The following is a 22,201-nucleotide window of genomic DNA, read 5'->3' as shown; positions in this document are numbered from 1 at the left end:
AGTCGCTTTGGGACGTTAAACCCCCATAAAACAAAAACCAAACCACCGCTCCATTGTGAAGCCTTTTTACATACTCCGTTGTTTCTCGAGGCCTGGCGTCGCTGCTCCGAGATTCAAACATGTCACATGCACGTGTACCCGTCGCGACTGCTGTAGGTTTCGAGTATAAATTCAGTGCACTCTGCGCACAAAAGATAGTTCATATTAGTCACTGCTGTAGCGCGGCACATTTGTCTTTCGCCGAGCACAAGTCTTTCCTCCGTTTTTCTTTTCTTTCCTGCCCCTCGCTCTCGTTTGTTGCGTTCCCTCGGAGCATTGCTGCATAAGCGCCGTAAAACCTTCGTGCATTCATTCTTCGAATTTCGATAGATCATCGGGTTTAGCAGAAAACCGAAAGCAGTAACTCCATGCAGGTAAAAAAAAAAAAAGCTCGGCAGCGCCCCAAGCTTTTTGCTGCGCGCATGGCTGTGACAAAAAGCGCGCGCACGGCGCGCCAACATGTAATGGAAAAAGGCGGGCGGAGGTGAAAAGTGGGCGCGCATGAAGGAGGCACATATAAAGCACGCAGTGATGTGGCTGCACAGAGAAGGGGGCAAAAAATAAAGCGCGTAGAAAGCGCGGACTAGAAACTCAATTTGGGATTTGCAAGTGTGACGTCGCCGTCGTCAGGCGCGTGTTATCGGAAGGCGCCCTCTTCCCGTCGCTGGCCCCTGCCTTTATCTGCGCCTGCGTATGTGTGTCCCGGGAGTGATTTACGAGAATCCTTCTGCCTTACGACTGGCTACATGTCTGCTTTGCCGAGACTTTTTTTTGCCCTCTTTCGCCGGCATTATTCTCCTTTTCATTCGGAAAAGCTCTCCGCTCGGCGCTCCGCGTAGGTGGGAGGGGGGGAGGGGGCTTTTCTCTCTCCGTCTCTTCGCTTACTATGAGGGATATCTTTGTTTAGTAGTGTCCTGCTTTGTTCGCCGTAAATGGGTTTATAAGGAAAATTAATGGTGAGTGTACGACAGCCGTTGTTCCCTCTGGCCTCGGCGCGTTGCATACTCGTAATCGCGGTACCCCCCTCTTTCCTACGCTCCCTAGCCGGCGCCCACCGTTGCCTGTGGCCCGACAAGCGGTCGTGGCTGGTACGTGTGGCGAGCCCAATTTGTATCCATTGCGGCGGCGGCTGCTGACGAAGGCGGCAGTGAGGCACGCGTCAAAACCCGCGCCCGTAGGCCGCCGCGCAATAGCCGGAAGGCGTGGCTCTCGCGGTTTGCGACGCTCGTTCGCCGGGCTTGTTATCGATCTCGTCGCGAATGGAGGGACGAGGAACATGCGAGATGCGCCGCTTCCTTTCAGTGCTCCGCGAGAGCGGCAGAACGCCGCCGCGCTGCTGCTGTGCTGGCTTCGGCACACCGCCTGCGATCGCTAAGTGGCGCCGCCTGGCGTGTACCTCACGCGTAGCTTTGACATGGCCCCAGTAATTGTCACACTCACAAAAGGGGGAAGGGCGGATCCGGTTGCTGTGCGAGCTTCTTTTTTTTTTTTTTCGGCCACGTTGCAGAACGCGCGCAGCCGCTGCCGTTGTACCGCAAGCTGTCGTAATGTGAGCGTATTTTCCGCTACTGCGCTGAACTTGGCCGCGTATTCCCCTGCATGGCGCGCCTGTCTCGCGTTTGCTGCCGAGTTTCGGTGAGAACGCCGGCGAAGCGGTCGCTGCCTGGCCGCGCGTCCCGTTGCGGACTCGAGGCTGCTTTTGCTGGTGTTGCGCTTTGTTCAGGTTGTGTGTGTGTGGCTAATCGGCTGCGTTTGCTTGGTCCTTGTAGCGTGGCCGCCCGGACCCGGCGAGCTCCCGGCAGCGACTATGCTTGTCGTCGGGGAGGCCGGACAAACACTCTGGGTACGCATGCATCGACGCCGCCGCCACCCGTCCTCGCGAGCGACCCCTGACGCCCGCCCCGTGGCTTTCGGGCCTCGTTCCTCGGAGAGCCGCCCTGCTGGGTCGCCCCGGGTCTTCCGGGAGAGGATGCACTGTGCCTTCGAATGTCGCGACCGCGTTGCCGCTGCTGGCGGAGGAAGAAAATGACGCAATAACTGCCTTTTCTGGGATGTGCCGCCGAAGCAGAGCAGTGTAGTATCTCGCATTGTCCATTTCGCGTTATTTTACGATGGAGCCGCAGGTTCCCTTCACTTGGGCGGACAGTAGAATATATTTTTTCTCCTCAGGGGGCCGAAGTTAGTTGTCACTGCACGCCTGCTATATATTCTTAGACGTTTTCTGGAGATTTTTTTAGCAGTCAGCTGATTTATTCACCTATGAATGCGAAAGCATTACATGCCCCATTAGCACGAAAGCCGCCGTCCGTCGCCGTCTATGGCCCGAAATTCTTTACTGACCTCACCATGCTCTCGCATGACGTCAGCAGTGGACCGTAAGATAGTAGCGTCTACAGCAAAGAAGAAAATAAAATTGCTTCCGAAGGTGCGGGGAATCGAACTAAAGGCCTTCGGATTGCGAGGCGAGCACGCAGGTCGTAGGCTGCAAAAACGCTTTACTTCTCGCTGAGTGAAGGCGGCTCAGTCAGTGGTTGACCCGAAAGACGCGGGTTCGATCTCGGCCTCAGAGGTCGAATTTCGATGGAGGCGAAATTATAGAAGCCCATGTACTGTGCTGATGTCAGTGCGTGTTAAGAAACCCCAGGTGGTCGAAATTATCCATAGCCCTTCACTACGGCGTCCCTCTTAGTCTGAGTCGCTTCGGGACGTTAAACGAAACCAGACCTGAACCTTGTGTATACGTTTCCTTACGATTGTATGCATTTAATGAGTATGTGCGTCATTAGAATCTCAAGTGAAACCTCAACAGAGCACATGATGAGACAATGCTCTCGCGTTGAAACCACGTAAGGAGTCTTAAACGGTCTCTGAAACGCCTTCCGAGGAGAGCACATTAACTCACTTAATCACTGCGCTGTGATACCATGAAAATCAGAGCCAAATAATACTCTTCTACACGCAGCAGACGACCCACAATCACGCGTCAAAATTGGCGAGCCCTTCCCGGCGACCTTTTCATGCTCGCACCCTCCTCCGTCTCCCGCACCTGCGTAGACAAGGTGAGAGGTGGCCATTGGTTAGATTCTGTCAGACGTCAGGCAGCTACCGTGGCCGCGGCCAATAAGCCGCTTATCTCCGGCGGGTCGGGAAGCTCCGCTCCCAGTGCGGGGGTCGGCGAAGGGAGCGCCGACCATCCGGCGTGCAAAAATTGACGATAGGAGAGGGAAAGGCGCGAAGACGCTGAAATTCAAATTTTAACTACAGGTAACTCAACTTGTACAAAGCGTATTTAAAAAATTCTTGCTGGACACTATTCGTGAAGCGGCGTGCTTCAATATCCCAGGCATGCCGCAACTTTATTAGAGCCCCCTTCACAGCCCCTTTAAGTGCCCCCCCCCCCCCCCCCATAATTTGTATTTATCTTTTTATTTGTTTATTCATTTATTTATTTGTTTTGCCAGAGCCACGTTTACCCCTCATGGTTTGGTTTCTGCAGTGCAGTTACGTGAGGCTTGCCGCCTTCTCCCTTTCCTGAGGACGCGTTGCTTATTTAGGGGCGACAAAATCTACACCACGTTGTCGTATGCACAGGGGGTTTTGGAGCCACGCTTGAGCCGACTTCTGCACGTAAGAGCGTTAAAGCCGTATACTCGCGGCTAGGTTGCAGGTGACTTCAGTTTCACTAGCGAGCAGCGCAGCGGCCTTTGTATGCAAGGTCACGCGAGCAGCATCTCGCGCACTACGCGCTGAGAAACGTCCGAGAGTTGCTCAGGCGCAAGGTCGTTCGGTCACAGCGGCGCACAATTCCCGAGACTGTTATTGCGCCATTTTCTGTCCTGTCTTACCATATGCGGCCGGGGTGGGAGCGCTTTATTCGCTGTGTGCATAGTCTTGAAAGAAATGAGCGAGGACCTTCATCGGGCACTCTCTCATCGCTTTCTGGGATGGTGCGTTTCTGGTTTTTACCCCGACTTTCTTGTTTGTTTCTCTCTTTTTGTTCTTTTTTTTTTTGCGAGAGAAGTGGTGGCTGCGATTTCCGAATGGTGTATGTTCTTTCCCTGGCTGTCGTCTGGAGCCCAGAAAATCCTCTTTGATAAGCGGCGCCGTCTTGGTTCGCCGCCAAACTACACGACTCGTTTTTCCCGCTTACACGTTTTTCTTTGTTCTCTGTTTTCCTTGCTGCGTCTTGCGTGTTGACTTCAGTTAACGCTGTTTTAAACGTAGCCTGTTCCTGGTTGTGGTACTTGTTAACTTTTGCATATCCGACCACGTCGACGCATGTTTTTTTTTTTTCGCTAGCCTTGTGGGTGTCGTCCGTGAGCGCCTGCCTACCCCGCGGCCTGCGTGACCTTTTGTTGCGGGCTTTTTTAACCGCCGGGGGGTGCGATCAACCGCGTGTGTCTCGCAGAGGCCTCTGCGGTGCCTTTGGTTTGGTCCCCGACGGGGAAAACAGCCGGCTTCGTTCTTGCGGCAGCGCGCGCCACTGTACTTTTATTCGAGTCTGTCGGTTGAAGCACTGCGCGGCGGTCTTCGGGCGGCGTGAGCTGCCCGCGCGTTGCTTCTTCCGTGGTGGCCTCTAAGCCTAATCCAGAGTCGTTCGGGAATGCTCATTCGTCGCGCTCACAAAGTGCTCGTTTCGCTCTTCGAATTAAATCGCGATCATCTATCCAATTGGTGCGCAGGCCCCCCAAGCTCATAGAGTCGCATGTAGCATGCAGTGTCGCCGAGTCGCTCTCGTCCAGCTTTAAACGCGCAGAGCGGGAAACCTCGTCAGGCCTGAAGGTGCAAAAACTTCCAAGCCACGGTTCTGTGGTCATGTTTGCACATAATTCCCCCCCCCCCCCCCCTCCCCATTTTTTTTCTGTCCGTTTTGAGGAGACAAAACCGCAACTCGGAAGTCTCGCGTCACAGACGAGGGGTAGTGCACAGTCTGGTTGAAGAAGCTAATATGGCTGCTCCATGAGGCGTGCCATTTTTTTTTTCATTTTGTCATCGTTGATACGGCAGCAGGATGGGATGTCTCTACATCGGCCCAACATGTTAGGTGATTTTGAGGCCGGGATGAATGGTTCTCTGGTAAAGATAATATTATGACAGGTCCCCTTTAAACCCCCAAGACAGTGGCGGCGTCAGCGTTTCATCGCCAAAAATTGTCGCTTTGTTCCACCACCTGAGCTTGGCTGCTCTTCAGAGCCGCATACAGTCTGCGTCATCGGGTGGGATGTGACTTGTCGTGTGGCGGCGTACCAGTCAATTCGTCCAGTGCGCAATTACATCGCTACAGTTTACCTGGGCGCGGTCCAGCTTTCACGAGCGCAGGCGCGTTTTTCGCAGTTTTCTGGCCTTCCGATTCCCTTGGTGCCCACCAACTGCGAGACAAGGTGTGCATGATGTAGCGCCGCGGCTGTTGCGCTTCCCTAAACCCCGAGTTCTGCTTTCGTAGTTGCCCGTCTGTTTGCCGATGTCGCTCGCGTGCGCGCCGGCGCCGTCGGACGCGTGGGTGCGAAAGAAGGGCGGCATATTTTCCGTTCCGGCGTGAGTCAGCAGCTCGCCGGGCCGGCGGCAGTTGACCCTGTTGCGGTAATGTTCGCGACTGCTGGCCTCCGACCTTGCCTGGCGGCGCGCCGTCCGACAATGGCGCCTCTGGCGGCTCTTTTCTTCCGCGGAGGTGGCGGCGGTGGGCGGCTTTGAGTTTTGTTTAGTCCGGATTGCGGTGGCCTCTGGCGCGCTTCGTGCACCCTCCGCCTTCGCTGATTTTCTTCGCCGAGCTGTGCCTTAAGCTGCGCTCTTGATTCGTTCCTCTCCTTTTGTCAAGTCTAATGGCGCCGACTCGAAATCCATTCGGCCGCGCCGACGACCTTCCAGCGTGAATTCTCTTTGTGCGCGCGCTGGCTGCGTGCGAGGGGGGGGGGGGGGGGGGGGAGCGTTTCTTCTCGACTCTTTCCTTGGCTCCGGTCGTTTGGCTTATCTCTCTCTCTCTCCTTTTCTCTCGCGTCTGCCGCCAGGGATATGTGGATCCTTTTCAAGGCTCGAGAAAGAAATACAGAACGCCCAGGGCGCACTTGCACCGTGAAATGACGTTGGCGCTTTAAGGAGCTCGTCTGAATGGCTCGCCGCTGCCACGTCCGCAAAGGGGCCATCGAGGGGAGGAGGGAAACGGCCCAGGGGCCCTGCGACGATGCCCGTCGCTGGGCCGCCTGCGCATCTCCATGTTGCATCAGGTCTCCACCTGGCTGGAGAAAGGGAGCGGGGAAAGTTGCAAGCGAAAACGTGCTGGCTGGGCGATGTCCGTGACGTGCCTTGTCAAAGCGCTCGTGTGGTGCGGCGTCTGTGTCTTCGTCCCCCGTTTCACCAGTCGTTGCCCAGACCGGTAGAAGTTCTGTTATGCGCAGCATGTCTGGTAGAACTTGTCCTCCCCCCCCCCCCCCCCCCCCCCCCCCCGATTCATTTGTGCCGAACGTTCTCTGCAGCTCCGAATGGTCATGCTGTGTAAACGCATGCAAAGCTGACGAATTTCTTTCATTCTGCCAGGAAAGCTCGGCACGTAGTACATTATCAAGTGCGCCCTCCTGACCGCGCATTATTCAAACCTTTTGGTTGTGCTTACACTCTTTCGCTTAAACAACGACCGCATTCGCGGTAAAGTTTGTGAACTGTGGACTTGGCAAAGTGCTCTCGCGAGAGGTCACATGCTAGTTAATGGACCTCGGACGTAAAAGAGATGAGTAATGTAAACTTGCGTCTCCTGCCTGCCATATATCGTGCGGCGTATAACTGCGACTCCTTCCTTAAGCCGGTACAGTGTGCCACAGTTATGCAAAAAAATCAAGCAAGGACGTCAAAACACACGCGGCAGCGAAAACTGTGAAGGTTTTGATTGATGGAGGTTAAACAACCGTAGGCTTTTAATGTTAAGTCCATTATATAATGTTGCTCATATATGGTAGAGCGTTGCGTAATGTTGGTCATTTTGCGTCTCCGCGGTGCTGTCCCGTTTGTGTCTGATATGTCTAGAGTAGCGCGTGGTATGTTTCTCCCTTGAGCCTGGAGAAGCGACTGGGCAGCGGGTCAGGGTAACGGTGCGTGGTTTCGCTTGCAAGGCTGTTCAGCGATAGAACACGCTGCGCTCTCGCATGGCAACGTGACATATATGCCCTGCCTGTGTACCTTTCCCTCTTTTTTTTTTATTGCGTGACGTCACGTCCACGTGAAAAATCAGGCGAATGACAGCGGTGTCGGCCGCGTTTTTACCGCTACAGTAAAAGGGAGCGTGGTATATGCTTGTGCCTACCTGACGTAAAAATTTTCTCCGCAGCCGATTTTTCAGCGCGCGCTGATGTTCCGGTTAAAGCATGCGGCGTTTGCCTTGCGGTGTCGTACGGGGACCGCTCTCTGTAAGCGCTCTGGCCCCGACCAGGTTTCCCGTTCACCTCGGTTGGGGTGGCTAGACTCTCTCATTCCTGCCGAGGCGCAGCGTCTCCCATTGTCTTCACGCCTGGCAAATGCGCACAGGATAGACTTTTCTCCTCCTGCGGTCCAGACACCACCTTCTCTTTTCACTAACCTCGCTCCCTGTCCGCAAGCGACTCCTGAGAAAAAATCGCCCGCCATTTGCCCGGTTTGGCTGATCGTCACCCTTACTGTGCCAGGCCATATTTTATTTTCCCTTTACAGGCAGGGGAAAGGCTGCGGCCCTCGCGTGCCGGCGTTCCCCCTCCTCCCGGGACGCGGACGCTCGTGCGTGCGCGCCAGTGCCTTTTCCGAGTCATGCTCGATCGGTCTGCCGTACTTGTTTTGCTTCTGTCGAGTGGCTGTGAACTGTCAAGTGCTTTTCTTTTTTGCTTGGACGTCCTGGTTCGCGCGTGCAGCTGCTGCCGGCTTGATTGTTTTCATGCGACGTCGGTGGCAGATGTGGCCGCCGGGCCGTTTGTGATAGACGCGGGAGCGCAGCTGGGCTGGCTAGCTTGCTTGCTTCCCTTGCGTGAACCTTTTTGCGTTCGAACAAAGCGAATGCTGTATAATGGCTACGGCGTGGAAGGATAAAAATGCCACAGCATTCGCGCAGTGTTCTTATATTAACAGTGTTACGCGTTTATATTCGTCCATCTATTCGCCGGGACATCCAAGGCACTGTCTGTCAAATGAAAAGCATATTATTTAGTACTTCCGGCGTCCTTAGTTATTAAGACACGTACGGACAAAATTGTGCTATGCTATGGTTTAAGCGTGGGCGTCTTCTCGAAACTTCTCGCGTTTTCAAATTCGTTCTGGTGTGGTCAAGTTCTCAGCACATGTGGGGAATGCCCACTGTAGTTGTTAGCGCGCTATTACACATTCAACGTTAATATACAGAAGAAGCCGGAGAATCAATTTCTGCTGCAAAACAGTGAATGGATGGAGTTGTCTTCAGTGTCCCTTAAACCCGACATATCAATACCATTACCAGCTAGGTCCAAAGGTCCTCAATTCCGTGCCTACTAAGCTAGGGACTTCAGCCCTTTCGAATGTTGTTCAATGCGCTGATTGGCTGGACGCGTCTTCTCGGGCATTTCCCGCGTGGGGAGTTCGTTTCAGACATGTCTCTCCCCTTCCACTTGCCGCATAGACGTTCATCTCGGGGTAACGGAAACGCGTTGCCGCACAGTTTTGCTGGACCTCGCATTTAGTCCCTTATAAAGTTTCTTCCCCTTGCGGCTTCGTTCTGCTCCTTGTCGGGCCGACGAGTCACAAGTGGTCTGCAGTAACTGTGCTCGTTTGACCTCGCCGTAGCCCTAAATGACCGTCGATGAAAGCGGAAAGGTGGCGTCTTCTTTTTTCCTTGAGTGGCAGCAACCGGAGACCGCTGACCCGCGTCTGGGTCCCGCGCCTCGCCGTCTCTCCTGTGACGGCCCGCTGGCTTTCATGCCTTCCAAAAGTCAGGTCAGTAGTTGTCGACCGCTGGCTGTCCGATTTTTAACAAGGGTCAGGTCTATTTTGTGCTGCTGACGTCAACAGAAGAGGTAGTTCAGCTATAGTTGTTGCGCTAATTTCTCAGAGGACGCATGACGCGAAGCACGCAGGTTCAGGCAGGAAGCAACGGGGAAGAACCTTACTTTCACGGCCACGGAATGTGTACTAGTTTTGACAAGCACCAACGTGACAAAATCCTGAAATTATCACCCTTAAGTAAAACAAAAAATAAAAGAGATAGACATGAACATCAATGTGCCCCGATTGTTCAGATCGCGGGAATGTTAAAGATATGAAACCTCATGATATGCTGAAGCGACAAAAGGCTGACGCACTTGACCTCAATGATATGAAGGTCATCGAAGCTTCTAATATCATACGCCATAAAGATAGCTGCGTTAGCGATCCATTTATCGCACCACTGACAAACGTAGATAAGATAGAAACTTCTCGTATGTGATACCAGAGGCTTTCATAAGTCCGTGATCTCGCAAAATTTTCCTCTTTTAATTGCCGGGAATTCCTGAAATTTTTAGAGCTGCATCGTTGCCACCGATTTTGCCGCCCCACCCCACCCCCCATTTTTAGGCCATTGAGCTATTATTATTTCGAATAAAGTTACATTCCTTTATTCGGTCATTCTCACAACTGCATTTTTTCTCATACTAGGACAGCAACGTCGAGCCAAATTAGTGCTTTTAATCTGCGTAATATTAGTGCTAAAGTTTGCTTGGCCTGCAAGACACGATCATTAGGGGACCTTCTTTCGATTGCGAGCTAAGTTGCGTATCTTTTCTCCGTTGGATTTCGCGGCGTACAGTTCTTGGGAAACGTGTATTACGTGGCCGCTGGCCAGGAGCACGTCGTCAGGATGTGTCACGCAGAAGCTTGCGTCTCTCAATAATCGTCTTGTCTTGGGAAACTGGTGGCAAGTGCATTGTGGCCTGTTGCATGGGTCGGAGCGTGTGTCTCGGAAGTGCCGGCCGTCACCTGCTCCTTTTTTTTCGTTTTTTCCCCTTCTTTGGAGCCGATCAGGTGAAGCGCGTCAGTTGCGTTCGTCGTCGCGCTTGGCATTTTGATTGTTGCTATACCGACGGTGCTGTGGCTGGAGGTAGCCGTTGCAGGGGTGTCTCGTGGCTGGGTTGTGATCCCCTGCATGGTGCAGTCTGAACGTGGATGCAACGCGGAGTGAAACGCGTGATGGCACACCAGCTGAAATAGAGATGAGGCACAAGTTTTGGTCTTTAAGTGTATCACAGCAAAAAAAAAAGAAATAGCAACAAAAGCGCTTTTTAAAATTATCTCTTTACTATTCGTTCTCTTTAACAGTTTTTACGTGACCGCCAGACCGTATCCGAGATGCGATTCCGGACGGCCATTGTCCCGGGAAGGACTAACGGCTGCGATGCCTGAAGTTAACCGAGAGTACCGACTGCCGCGGTGTTTTGTTATCCTTGCGTATTGCGGCCGAAGCGCCTATGAAGGCGGTCGTCAACAGCCGTCTCGGCTGAGATGGCGAAAGCTTGATAGCTTGAAGAAGGGCAAGGAAATGAGCTGGTTATGTAGCCGGAAGAAAAACGTCAAGCAAAGCCAGGGTGCGGGCGAGGGGCAAAGAAAGAACCCTCGGAGGGAGAAGGAAGCAGAGAGAGAGAAATATGAGAGGGAAGCCCTGGTGCCCGCTGCGCCGACAGTCAAGAATGGCGCCAATTTTCAGGCTCAGTGCTCTCGGCGCCCCGCATTGCGTTTCGGCCTCTAGTGTAGCCCGGCCAGCTTCTGCCCGCTAGTGGGGGAAGAAGGAGGGGAGGGGGGGGGGAGACATGAAAGTTGGCCTGGCCGCTGGAACGCAGCTGGCTGCCCTGCGTAGTGGGCACGTGACTGCGGCGATCTTGCAGGCGTTGTTGAGGCCTAACTTCAACTTAAATGAAAGGAGTAAAGACAGCTAACTTTTGGATTCGTGTTTTCTTCTTTCTAATGATGCGTAGGGCATTGCTGTACATGGATTACCGCGTGGTATTCTCCTACGACCGCTAAGTAATTTATAATGGAATTTTTCAGTCATGCTGTTTTGGTTTCGGTTTCAGCAGCCGAGCGACGACCGTGTCGTCAAAATGTGTTTACAGGTCTCGAGAGACACTAAAAAACTTCGATATGACCGCTGCTTCGTCGTTTTAATTCATTGCAATGACAAAGCCAGCCTGCATCAAGACCCGGAATGACAACAAATGTAGAAGCGGGAATTATATTGCAGTTTTTTTTTCGTGCCTCACGGGACCAGTAAGCACACTTTGAGGTTTCAGTTATCTTTCGGCTATTGAAACCGAAACAGCATGGCTGAAAAAAATCGATTATAAATTATTCAGCGGGGGTAGACGAATACCGCATGGTGATTCACGCGTAATAGTGTCTTCCGCATCATTGCAGAGAAAACATACCACGACAATTAGGTGTCTATACTCCTTTTACTATCAATCGGCAGTGTTAGAAGGATATACTTGCGGCACACCTTTTGATTAGTGAGCGCCGGGAGCAGTTTGCATGGAAGGGACGCGGGAGGCTTCTGCCTGAGGCTTCTTGCGGCGTCCCGCGTGTTTTGCGTTCCTGGGGGATGTGATTGAGGCCCGCGCAGCCGCCACGGAGTGTTGCGCCGCCTTGGAGGAAAAGCGCCGAGCGCGCGGCGAAGCCAAAAGAAAACACGCAGTAATGAAGCAGCCCGGATAATGGTGCGCTCCGGACTAGTCCGATTTGGCGGCGGCTCCTGTCTGGAAATGAACCTCCCTTCCTTATATTCCCGGTTATTTTGGTGGCGCGCGGCCGCTCTTGGCATGCCTCCTCCTATCTGGCTTCTTTTTTGTCCGTGTTACGCTCCTGGCAGTCAGTTCTTTGTTGCATCGCCCCGTGCACGGTCTTCGTGCCAAATTTAACTTGTGTATCTTTTCTTTTCCTCGTGGCATTTTTTTTCCTCCACTCTCGAGCCTTCATATTTCTGCGCAGCCACTTAGAGGGAAGGCAATAATAATAATAATAATAATAATGTGCGCACAGGGTCACTTGTAGAGCGGCCGCGCACGCATGGGTGCGCTGTTGTTAACGCTGCATTGGGTGACGGCCTGTGCCCACTCATGCGCACTTCTCACTGGGTGGGATCCTGCCTGTAATTGGCATGGTGGGCACTTGGTGCCCACCAGCATGCCGCGGCTAAAAGGCTGGCCGTGGGCGATGATTGAATTGTAGACAACTGTTTTCAGCTCGAAGCTTTGAGACGTAGTGGCAGCATTCGTAACGATTCATGCGTCCATCACTTGTATGCGCACATCGCGGCGCGAAAGGTGCGCGATTAAGCTTTTGCAATATGGCCCTTAGCTGTTTCGAGCAACATCGGCGCCAGAGCGGAGTTGCTGTTGATGGAGAGACGCAGTCTCTGTGTGCACGCTCATGGAGCGAAGGTTGAATGTTGTCTTTGGCAGACGCTTATTTGTGCAGAAATCCTGAATTTACTTCCGATTTTGACTGCCTACTCGTTCCCAGCTGTCACCCCACTTTTAAAGTGCCCGCAAAAATTCTGGTAAAAGTGCAGACGCGGTGTGTATAAATGCGAGATTGGAGGGTGCATTTGAGACGTTTTGCGCCGTCGTTATCGCGAAGCAGCAAGAGTAGCGTCCCGTTCACCGGCGAGGGGCCTTCCCTGGTCGTTAGGCTGCCTGGGGGCATTTCCGGAGCAGCGATCCGATCGGGTGCAGACCGGGCGAGCCCAACGACCCGTTTTTCCGTGTCGCGCGGACCGGCGGCTGGACTTTCGTTTCTCGCCTCGGGCGCGCTGGTCCATTGGCCCACTGCTTTTCAGGGTCGAGGCGTAGCCTTGACCTCGTGGCGGCGACCCAGCCTCGCTGGGCACAACCCGTCTTCCTCCTGCGGCTTTTTATAGGGCCGCTCTCTCGGTGGGGACCGCTGGGCGAGCCTGTCCTGCCGGCACGCCCGGTCGATCGCGATTCCGGCTTCTGGCGCGCGGCCGCGAATCCGCTCTCTTTGGTGGGGGTTCCCCTCTTTTCTTGCTCTTCGCCCGAGCGCTGCTGCTGCGCCCCGGGCGCAGAAACAAAAGGTCCGGCCGCCACGCGTCTCCGGATGGCATCGCTCTCTTTCTTTTTTCCTCCTCCCGTTGACGTCGTGACGGTGCGTTTTTGTTTGTTGGAGGCAGGCAGGAAACTGAAAACGCGTCTCGTAGCGGTGCCGACGAGTGCCGTTGGCTCGGAATGGGAGTAGTCGTCACGCAAACAGGTGCCACTCCGTCGGGCGCCGTGTAGGGACGCGTGGCACGTTCTCCGCTATTATTGGCCGCTTTTGTCGGCGTTGGTAACGGTTTTTGCTGACGCGCCGGAGCTTCGTCGCTCCGTCACAGAGATTGGATCCCGGTGCCGTTGTTGGCTTTAGCGACCGCGGTAGTTCCCGTCTTGTCAGCGTCGTTAAGCGCTGTTTTGGTGTTGCAGCTTTCAGGCTTTGCATTCTCCTTTTCTGATTTCGCGTTATTTGCAGCTCGGTTTTCTTGACTTCCGTGCGTCGAGGGAAATACCTGTTTGTGGCACGAAGTTGGCAGCTTTGTAATCGTTACTGCTGGGTGTCGTCAGCTGGCGTCAGTCTAAGCAGCACGTGCCATTATGGTCGCCATTTAAACCCTTTTATATACATATACATCGAAATGCTGCCGGTGGTTACCTCGCGTTTACTTTCTTGGATCGCATTGACGTAGAATAGAAACATGAGAAAAAGAAGAGGGAGGTGTGGATTTAAGGTTTGTAATCGGGTGCACAAGAACGAGAGGTTAGGACAAATGCAATAAAGGCTAGGGTTAGAAAAACGGCTGAGTGCCTCCTAAACGTCGGCTGTGTAATTAGACGGATGAAACCGTGATGTGAAGCTTTGGCAAGAATATTGCACAACCTTATCACTAAGTCGCCACGCACCTGTTCTGGGGATCTACTAGAACCTTTGCAGGAATTACAGTCTGCCAGCAATAAAAAAGCAGTGATGGGGATTTGACTTAGTTAAATTGAGTAACCTGCGCAAGCATGTGTTTAGCCCGGTTGGCTCATGGTTTTGTTTGCTTGGTCGTCGGCACGTCTGGCGACGGTGTTAAGACTCAGGTTAAGCTCTGATCGAGGTTAAGCTGATCTGATTTGTTCGCGCCGCAGATGGAAGTTTATGGAGACGGAGATGTGCAATGCGCAGCGCGAGAGGGTGTTGCAGTTTAACACGACGCGTGATCGCCTGTAACGGTAGCATAGTTTTTTTTCTTTATTGCCTGTTGCGACAAGTACAGAAACACCCCAACCGTGTCGGTTGGTTTGACGTCAAAACTTATGGACTTTAACAAGAACATCCATCACTTCAGTGACTTCATGATGAAAACCTTGGTTCCTGAGGACGTCACGCAGCTTACATACATTATCAGCAAAATAACTGTACATCGGGTGGACGTCAGCGTCACATTTCTTTACTGCCATTCGAGTCCGCCAGATCGCATGCAGACAGAGAAGAAAAAAAAAACACGTCATATGGAATCAACTCCTTGTTAACTGCGGGAAACCGAATGCCCCTCTCTGGGTGTGAGGTCTTTTTTTAAGGGTACGTTGCAGGACGTCCCCGAAGAATACAGCGTCCCAACAATCGAGAAATACATGTTCGACACTTTCTGGTTTCCTACGCAGCAGGCAATTCTTGCTGAGGAGCGCCGCACCTAGAAACGGACGGTATTACGCAGGCTTCGGGAAGCTGTATGAAATATTTTGAAATTGCTATCCCAGAAGTGTCGTACCATCACAGTGCACAAAGAATGTCCGAAAGCATGGAAGGCTGTGGAAAGGAAAAGGGTCGTTATATTCAACGTTTCTTAAGAAAGTATGTTTCTTAGTGAAGAGTCAACTCGGTTTTGCCACCCGGCTGAGCAAAAAGCAAAAACAGAGATCCGGTATCCAATAATAATAATAATAATAATAATAATAATAATAATAATAATAATAATAATAATAATAGAATGCGCTGAGGGACAGCATTCGTGTCTTGTTCGGATTCGGATAGCGGGACGTTGCATCGCTTCAGCCAAGGGCGAACGACGGGAAGAATGAGAATGGAATTGCAATTCCAATGGGAGTCGTTTTATTATCCCGGCCTCGTGCTTTCTGAACACTGCTTGCAGTGCAACCGCAGCTCGTACTAAATGTGCGCTGCCAAACGAGCGGGTCAGATTAGAAAACACGGCGTGGTTCGGTCGGTGCGCCGGCCGGTAACGGGTCGCCCACATTATTGGAGCAGAAACTGTCGACACGCGAATCTGCCGTGTTCAGTGAGTGTATCGAAGTGGCTCGCATCTCGTCGTCGAGCCCCGGGAAATGCAGCGTTGCGTAGAGAGAGGACAAAAAAGAAAGGAGTGCCTTATGCTTTCTTTTCCTTTGTGTGGCTTGTCGTGCTCCATGCTTGACGTGCATATCTCGGCGTCGACGGCTCGTCTGGAGGAAGGCACGGGGAACACTGCCGTCGATTAGGGCTGCTGTGTCAATAGGAAGTCCTCGTTCCACTTCTGTCGTCGTCTCACTTAATGTTTGCGCTGATCTTAGGCCTACGCTGGGAGGAAAATTGTGCCTGTTTGATCGCCTCCCAGGTGCTGTATGGCGCTGGCGAGGAAGGAGGGTGGGCGGGCTAGGCCTAGTGGCGCTGCTTCAACCACAGCGACATGTGCCCGCCCTCAGCAGCGAGCAGCAGTTCGCTGTACCTTGGGGTCGGCGCCTGCTTGATAACGACACACGGTTATTTCTGTAAAAACGCACAGCAGGTTTCATTTGGTGAGAAATCTGTGGCCATAGTGCGCGTTTGTGTTGGCATTCTTTGGAGTGCTACTTCGGTGCGAGTGCTGTTTACACAGCTTCGTTGGGACGGCCGGGCTCAGTACTAATGCTCCTAAGTCTGTCCACCAGCCATTTACTAAAAAAGTCTATGGGACGTGTGAGCGTCAACCGAACGCGATAGTTACTTTATTAGCCAGCCGCTGGCTCAAGTGTGCACTTGCGGAAGTGAAAGTCAGAGTCACTGTGGTATTGGGATGAGCTGATCGTTGGCAGTCGTGTTACCTGTGCGTTTAAATCGGTTTTTGCACGTCTTGGAGACTTTCGTCCCTGATGGTAGCCTACCTAAATACTGAGGCGAACAGATGTGCACGCACTAAATGCAGGTGCTGTGTAAGTAGTGCGCTTTAAGAAAAAGTAAAGAAGACAGTGCCGGATAGTCACTGTGTATGCTACTTGTGGGCGAATAAGTGCAGACTTCTGTCGAGCCCCGGTTGTTCCTTGCGTCGAACCTTGCGCAATGCGCACCGAAGTGGTCACTCGCAGGGCCGTGCCAACTTCGACGGGCCCGTTAGGTCTCGCATCACTTGGGACAACTGTGGTGGGGCCGTTCCGTGCGTGGCTTAAGCTGCTCGAACGGTTCCAGAGGGGGCTGACCACCGCACGGGCGAGGTCGGGGCGTGCGGGGGCCAACCTCATTGTGGTCCCGAGCAACAGGTATGCCGAAAGGGCAGTTTAAGGGCAGCACAAGAAGAAGGAAGTTGAGGGGGGGAAGCATTGGCGAGCTACCTGGGAGCTGCTGACCTTCTCCGGAGAGGGCGAAACCCTTCTTGGAGCCGAAAAATAAGGGGGCGACCTTGAAGCCGCTTTCAACTTTCAGGTTCACTGAACCCTTCCTACCATCACTGCCAAAATGACAACAGATCCGTGCGCCTCCGCGAAAATGACGGGGAAGGGGGGGGGGGGGGGGGAGTTTAAGAATGCTTGGACGTGGCTGGATGCCGCGGCGGAACGGGCGGCTTCCTGCCGGCCTTCCCTCCGACTTCTTTTGGCGCGGGGCGAGTCCATTCGGGGAGAGCGCGGCGGGTCCCGTACTCTGGCCGGACTGGCCGGCGTGCTCCCAACAATGTCCCGCGGACGGGGCGCGTCGCTTTCGTTCTGATACCGAAAAGCGAAGCACGCACGGCTCCACGCTATGAAACCGATGCAGAATCAGTCGGGCCCATGTACACTCTGGAAAGGTCCACTCCGTTGCCCTCATCACGAAACGTTAGCTACACCAGCAGTGCACGTGATGAGCTCCTTCAATTTTCGTGTCTTGGGAAATTCATGTCTCACTTTTGTATTCCCGCCATGTTGCCCCCCCCCCCCCCGCTGGTAATGACACGCGCTCACCCCCACAGGACCGCTTCAGGAATGGCAGGTGGTTTGAGGTGGGAGAGTATAAACCGGTTCGGGGGGAGCGTGCACTTTTTTTCTACTTTCTTCCTTCTTTTCGCTAGGGAGGGAAGCGCCTCTCGTTCCTTCTGTTCAGTTGGGCTTCGCGGCCTCGTGATGACTGGCGCAATGTATCGTGCGAGCCGTGAGCGTGAGTTAGGCTGCGTCAAGAACGCACTGGTAATGACGCCAGGCCGGCTCCATCAAGACCGCCGAGTTTGAAATTTTTGTTTGCATTGCTTTTCGCCTTTGCCCGGCGTCCATTTCGTGTGCCGTTCATAAAGTTGTTCACATTGCGGCTTCCGCTGCGGCCGCCTGGCGAGGTCAAATCGCGTAAGGAAAACTTCACTGAAAACTTCTTTCTTTCCTTCGTTCTTTCTTTGTGTGTGTGTGTGTGTGTGTGTGTGTGTGTGTGTGTGTGTGTGTGTGTGTGTGTGTGTGTGTGTGTGTGTGTGTGTGTGTGTGTGTGTGTGTGTGTGTGTGTGTGTGTGTGTGTGTGTGTGCGCGCGCGCGCGCCCGCTCGAGAGAGAGAGCTTATTCGTCGTTCATTTTACATGTTCAGCCCTAAAGTATTTTTCGCCTCAATCCCGATTATTGTCCGAAACGTGGCGACTACCTATAAGGTTTCGATGCGCAGAAAATAACGGACGCCGCGCGCTCGCGGAGGTGAGACATCGCGGCCTTTCGTAGCCCTCGTAATCGTTTTTTTCGCCGCCTGTTTTCTTTTCTCCTTTTTTTTTCTCCGGCCCGCTGGGCTGTCGCACGTTCGCAGTGGCCGTCTTTCACGTGCGCCGCTGTGGACGCGTCTTCGTTTTCATTTCCCTAATCGCGGCCGCCTTTTCGGAATCGATGGGCGCGCTTCTTCGTCCTCGTCGTCCTGGGGCGCAAAGGCTGCGCGTTCTCCCCCAGCAGCGGTCGATACAACACACATGTGCACATCGTGGCGCTGCCTGATCACTTTGCGCGGCGTGGCCTGCCGCGCCGTAGCCACACCACCAACAACAACAGCGGTTCGCAGCGGTCACTTTTAAATACGCCCTTGCCTCGAGCTCTGCCGAACGGCGGCAATCGAAGCGCTCACTCTGCGCTCGGCTGTCATTAAACCACGTGGTGCGACGTTTTGAGTTTGTAACGAGTTGCTTGGAGACCACGAAGCGTTTTGAGCCTATTGATCGGCGCCAATCGATGGCGGAGACGATATTTTGGGGCCTTCTTTCTCACCGCAAATGAAGCGGTCGTCCCCGAGCGTGCGCCCGCGCTGCTCACGCGCCGTTTGCTGCTCGATGCGGGGAGGGAGCTCTTCGCGCATTTGCGGCGCTAACGGATCCCGCGAGCGCGCCCAGTCTGCCGTTTATAAGCTCTGGCGGGTTTTGTTTCTTGTTACACGCGCAGCTGGGTTAAGCGATGCAGTGCACGTCGTCCGCCCGCCAGCTGGACTCAGTGTTCGTGCAGCGCCCACAGGAGGAGGGCTGTCCTGAATGTCGCGCTATTCAAACACTGGCAAGCAAGCCTTGTAGGAAGAACTGTAGTTCGGGTGCTGATCTGGGTTGCTTGTGCTCCGGCTCAGAAGTGTTTGCTTTTCTTTACCCCCCCCCCCCCCCCCCCTCCGGCCCTTTTTTTTTTGTGTGTGCCTAAACAGGATTTCATTGCCGGGAGCACTGACGCCAAACGGTTCGCTGAAATCGTGGATGGCCGCTGAGGCGAGGAACCGCTCGAATACACCTAGACAGACGCGACTCGGGCATGAGTTGCAATAAAGTATTTCTATATTTCTCTCGAATCTTGCGAGCGAACCATGTCCTGTAAATTCAGGACTCGCTGCGCAGCCTGAAAACCTCCACGTAATGGTTGTTCAGTGGACATCAGGCTTGTGCTGAGCGCTTCAGCAGTGTTCTGCACCTAGTGCATGCAAAACGAAATTTAGAGAGCGGCCAGTTGGCTTGAGGTAATGTGGTCGTGACTATCTGGTTCTTGTAGTTCCATGTAGTTGCAGTTTTTGAAACTGACCTCGTCTTGAGAACGCAGCAGCTGCGAACAGGCGTCGCTTCTTTTTTTTTTTTTGGTGTACGGTGTACTTTTCGCCCGCTATACACGAGGCTTTCGCTGACTGTACTGTAGATTGTAGTGCTGCAGAAAGAACCACGGTTCACTGTTTTTGGGTATAGCAAAAATAAGAGGCCCCCCCAGAGTTATATTCGAACCTGGGTTTCATGCATGCCGCGAGCAGAAACGCTACCGCTTGCCGGAGGTTTTTAATGGCAGGCAGCAGGTGCTCCGGCTGGCCGTGGAAAGGGTATCGAGGCGTGCATTCTGCTGTTCAAATAGTGCGCGTTCTTTGCTCGTCGCTTTGTTTTCCTCCTGGTGGCGCGGGGGGAAGGGCAGAGCGGCGGCAGGTGGTCGCGAGACAGGCGCCTCTCTGCTGGCGGCGGTCGGCGTGGCGCGTGCTCACAGCCGATGGACAACAGATGGCCCGGAGGTGGTTGGGGGCCAGAATGCCACCGCCTCGGACGAAGCGCGCGCGTGCGGTCTGCCGGGAATCGCGCAAAATGGCCGCGGTCATTCGCGACTGGCGGTTCTTGCCACCTGCCGCGTTATTGTTTCCGCGCGGCTCCCGGCGTCGGGCGCCGAGCGTGGCCCGCGCGTGTCCCGGGAGGAAGCCCGAAACAGGGGCGCGCACATTAGCATTCGCTTCTTGAGCGGGCCCTCACCACCGACTGGCTGCTGCAGCTTTTCTGTGCGCGGGAGCCGAGACACGATTGGCAAGGCGCGCGTTGGCTGCTTTCGTGCCACGGTCTTGGTGAGCCAGTGTTCGCTTTGCATTTGAATGGCGTTCCGATCCGTTGGCAACGGGGATTTGCATGTCAAAGACGGCGCGTCGTCGAATAAACAAGCACCCAGCGCGGAATTCCTTTGTTGACGGACCAGCGGCATGAAAGGGGCCTCCTCCCCGCCGCCGCGGCGAGGGAGGAGGGAGCGGCCAACGTGATTAGGCATTCGGCCCGGAATAAATTTGCCCCACTTCCCGGGCGGCTCCAAGGTGTGCCAGTATTCTGGGTTAATGCGTTCGGGGCGTCACGTATTGTTTGGCGAGGCCTAATGGGCCGCACTTAGCGCATGCCGTCGGTCTTGTTCACGAAGATGTGACGTTGCCCTTTGTCTCGCCTACTGGCGCTGTTCGAGCACCGTCCGCTCACGCTTTATCAACTCTCCGTCCTACCCCTTATACACTATGGTGGCACGATCATCGGGGCACGTGTTTGTTTCGAACCATTCGTTCGATAACGCGTTGTGCTTGCCCTCGGCGCAGCGGCGAAATGAGAAGAACGGAAAGAAAGGGAAATCACAGAAATGACTGTTTCCTCCCGCGTAGCCGGCCACTGGAAGGCCGGGGCTCATCGAGTCCCGGCGTTGTCCCTGTTGGCGCGTGCATCGGCTCGGCCGTGCAGGCAGTGCCGCTTTTTCTCGACGCGTCTGCGTCGTCGCGGGCGACGCGACGTGGTGGTGGTGTTCGCGTTCCGTGGCGCCGCTCGCAATTAGGCCGCCTAAGGGGGGGCTGCCCGGTTGATTGCCGCCTTTCTTATTGGCACGGAAATGGTCCCGAGCCCATTTGTGACACATGTGTGCGGAGGGGGGGGGGGGGGGGGGGGGGGCATTGCGCGCTCTTCATTCGGCGCAGCTGCCTCCGTCGCGCTCGTCCCTGTGTCCGCGAGCGCATATATTGTTGTCCTTTGTCCCGCTCGCTGCGCCGGCGCTTTCGGAGCGGGAAATGCAAATCGCGCACCATTTGTGCCGCCACTATTGAATTACGAGCGGGAAAGAGAAGGCTATTCGAATAACAAGTAACGGCTCGTAATGAATGCACATTCTTCGCTGCCTTGATTAGAGTCGGTTTTGCATTTCCTCCCGCGCTGCCGTAGAGGGAGAAGCGAAAGCGAAGGAACACCGAACAAAATGCTTCTAAAACTGCTGACGTTTCTGAGTTGCGTGTGCCGTTGCGAGAAAAACCGTTCGTTCGTCCAAACCCTCTTCGACGTCCTTTCTCGCTTTCGGCCCTTTTTTTTTATTTATGGTTTCTGTTTCTCTCTCTCTCCCTACAGAGCTGTGGATATGCTCGTTTGAGGATTGTCGTTCTTGCTCTCCATTCCACTATCTCTAATAGTGGTTGTAGTAGTGGGGCAGTAACATTACTATTACGTATACCTTTTATGGCTGAGCTAAAGCGAGCACGGCGCCATGGACGGAAGCCAGCTGCAGTGATATCTAAGCGCTTGCGAGGCATATTAGGCATCCTGTGTTGCAGCGATATCCTGCGGCACGTAATAAAACTTCACTCTATTGTTGCGCGCAAAGATAGGCATCTCTCCTATAGTTCATGACGCGGCGAAGTGTTTCGGCCCTATGATGCGCTGGCTGTGGAGGCCCTGGTTGGTTTTCTTTTTCCCAGACTCCATCGTCTAAGGCGCATTCGGAATTTTAACGGTGCGCCGTATCTCTTGGACGCCAGATGGGCCCGTGACGCGGTCCGGCGCACTTGTACCGCGGGCATCACCGGACTGCGTATTTTCATTTCTGCGTCTGCGCACTTGTAAAAGGGAAATAAGCTTTGTTATTGCGTCGGACCGCGGGAGTCTCCTGTTCGCCGCGATCTTCATGTTCGTCCCCAGGAGGACTGCGACCGCAGTAGTTTTCGCGGAAGCCGCGAGGATCTTCCACGTCTTTAATTTGCCCATTAGCTTCTGTGCCTCCGTATGCGGATAGCCCCCCCTATAAATATGATTGGCCGCCTTATCTCACTGATGCCCTTCCAGCGCGGCAGGGACTCGAAAGGCATGACATTTCAGATTATTCCACTGGCTGCTCGTTTTATCGGCCTCAGGGTCTGATAAGCTGCGCGAGTCGTTGACGGCCTTGAGAGCCGCGACGGCCGTCGCCGCTCTGCAGCGTGT

At 53.9% G+C, this 22,201-nt stretch overlaps 1 protein-coding gene across 19 annotated transcripts in view; it reads left to right on the top strand.

Moving 5' to 3' along the window:
- The window catches only part of LOC144114302 (TOX high mobility group box family member 3-like), a 460,828-nt gene that overhangs the window by 361,855 nt on the left and 76,772 nt on the right, over positions 1–22,201 (top strand). For 6 of the 19 annotated variants that reach the window (XR_013311005.1, XR_013311002.1, XM_077647951.1 and 3 more), the window contains exon 2: positions 1,809–1,882. The exons of the other annotated variants lie outside the window; for them this stretch is intronic. Coding sequence is in view for 4 of the 6 variants with exons in the window: in XM_077647951.1 (XP_077504077.1) it covers positions 1,847–1,882 (36 nt within the window). In the remaining 2 variants the exon portion in view is untranslated. The remainder of the gene's footprint in view (positions 1–1,808; positions 1,883–22,201) is intronic. 19 annotated transcript variants of the gene reach the window in all.

This window comes from Amblyomma americanum, chromosome 1, assembly GCF_052857255.1.
Source record: "Amblyomma americanum isolate KBUSLIRL-KWMA chromosome 1, ASM5285725v1, whole genome shotgun sequence".
NCBI lineage: Eukaryota > Metazoa > Arthropoda > Arachnida > Ixodida > Ixodidae > Amblyomma > Amblyomma americanum.
This window is presented reverse-complemented; position numbering and strand designations above follow the sequence as displayed.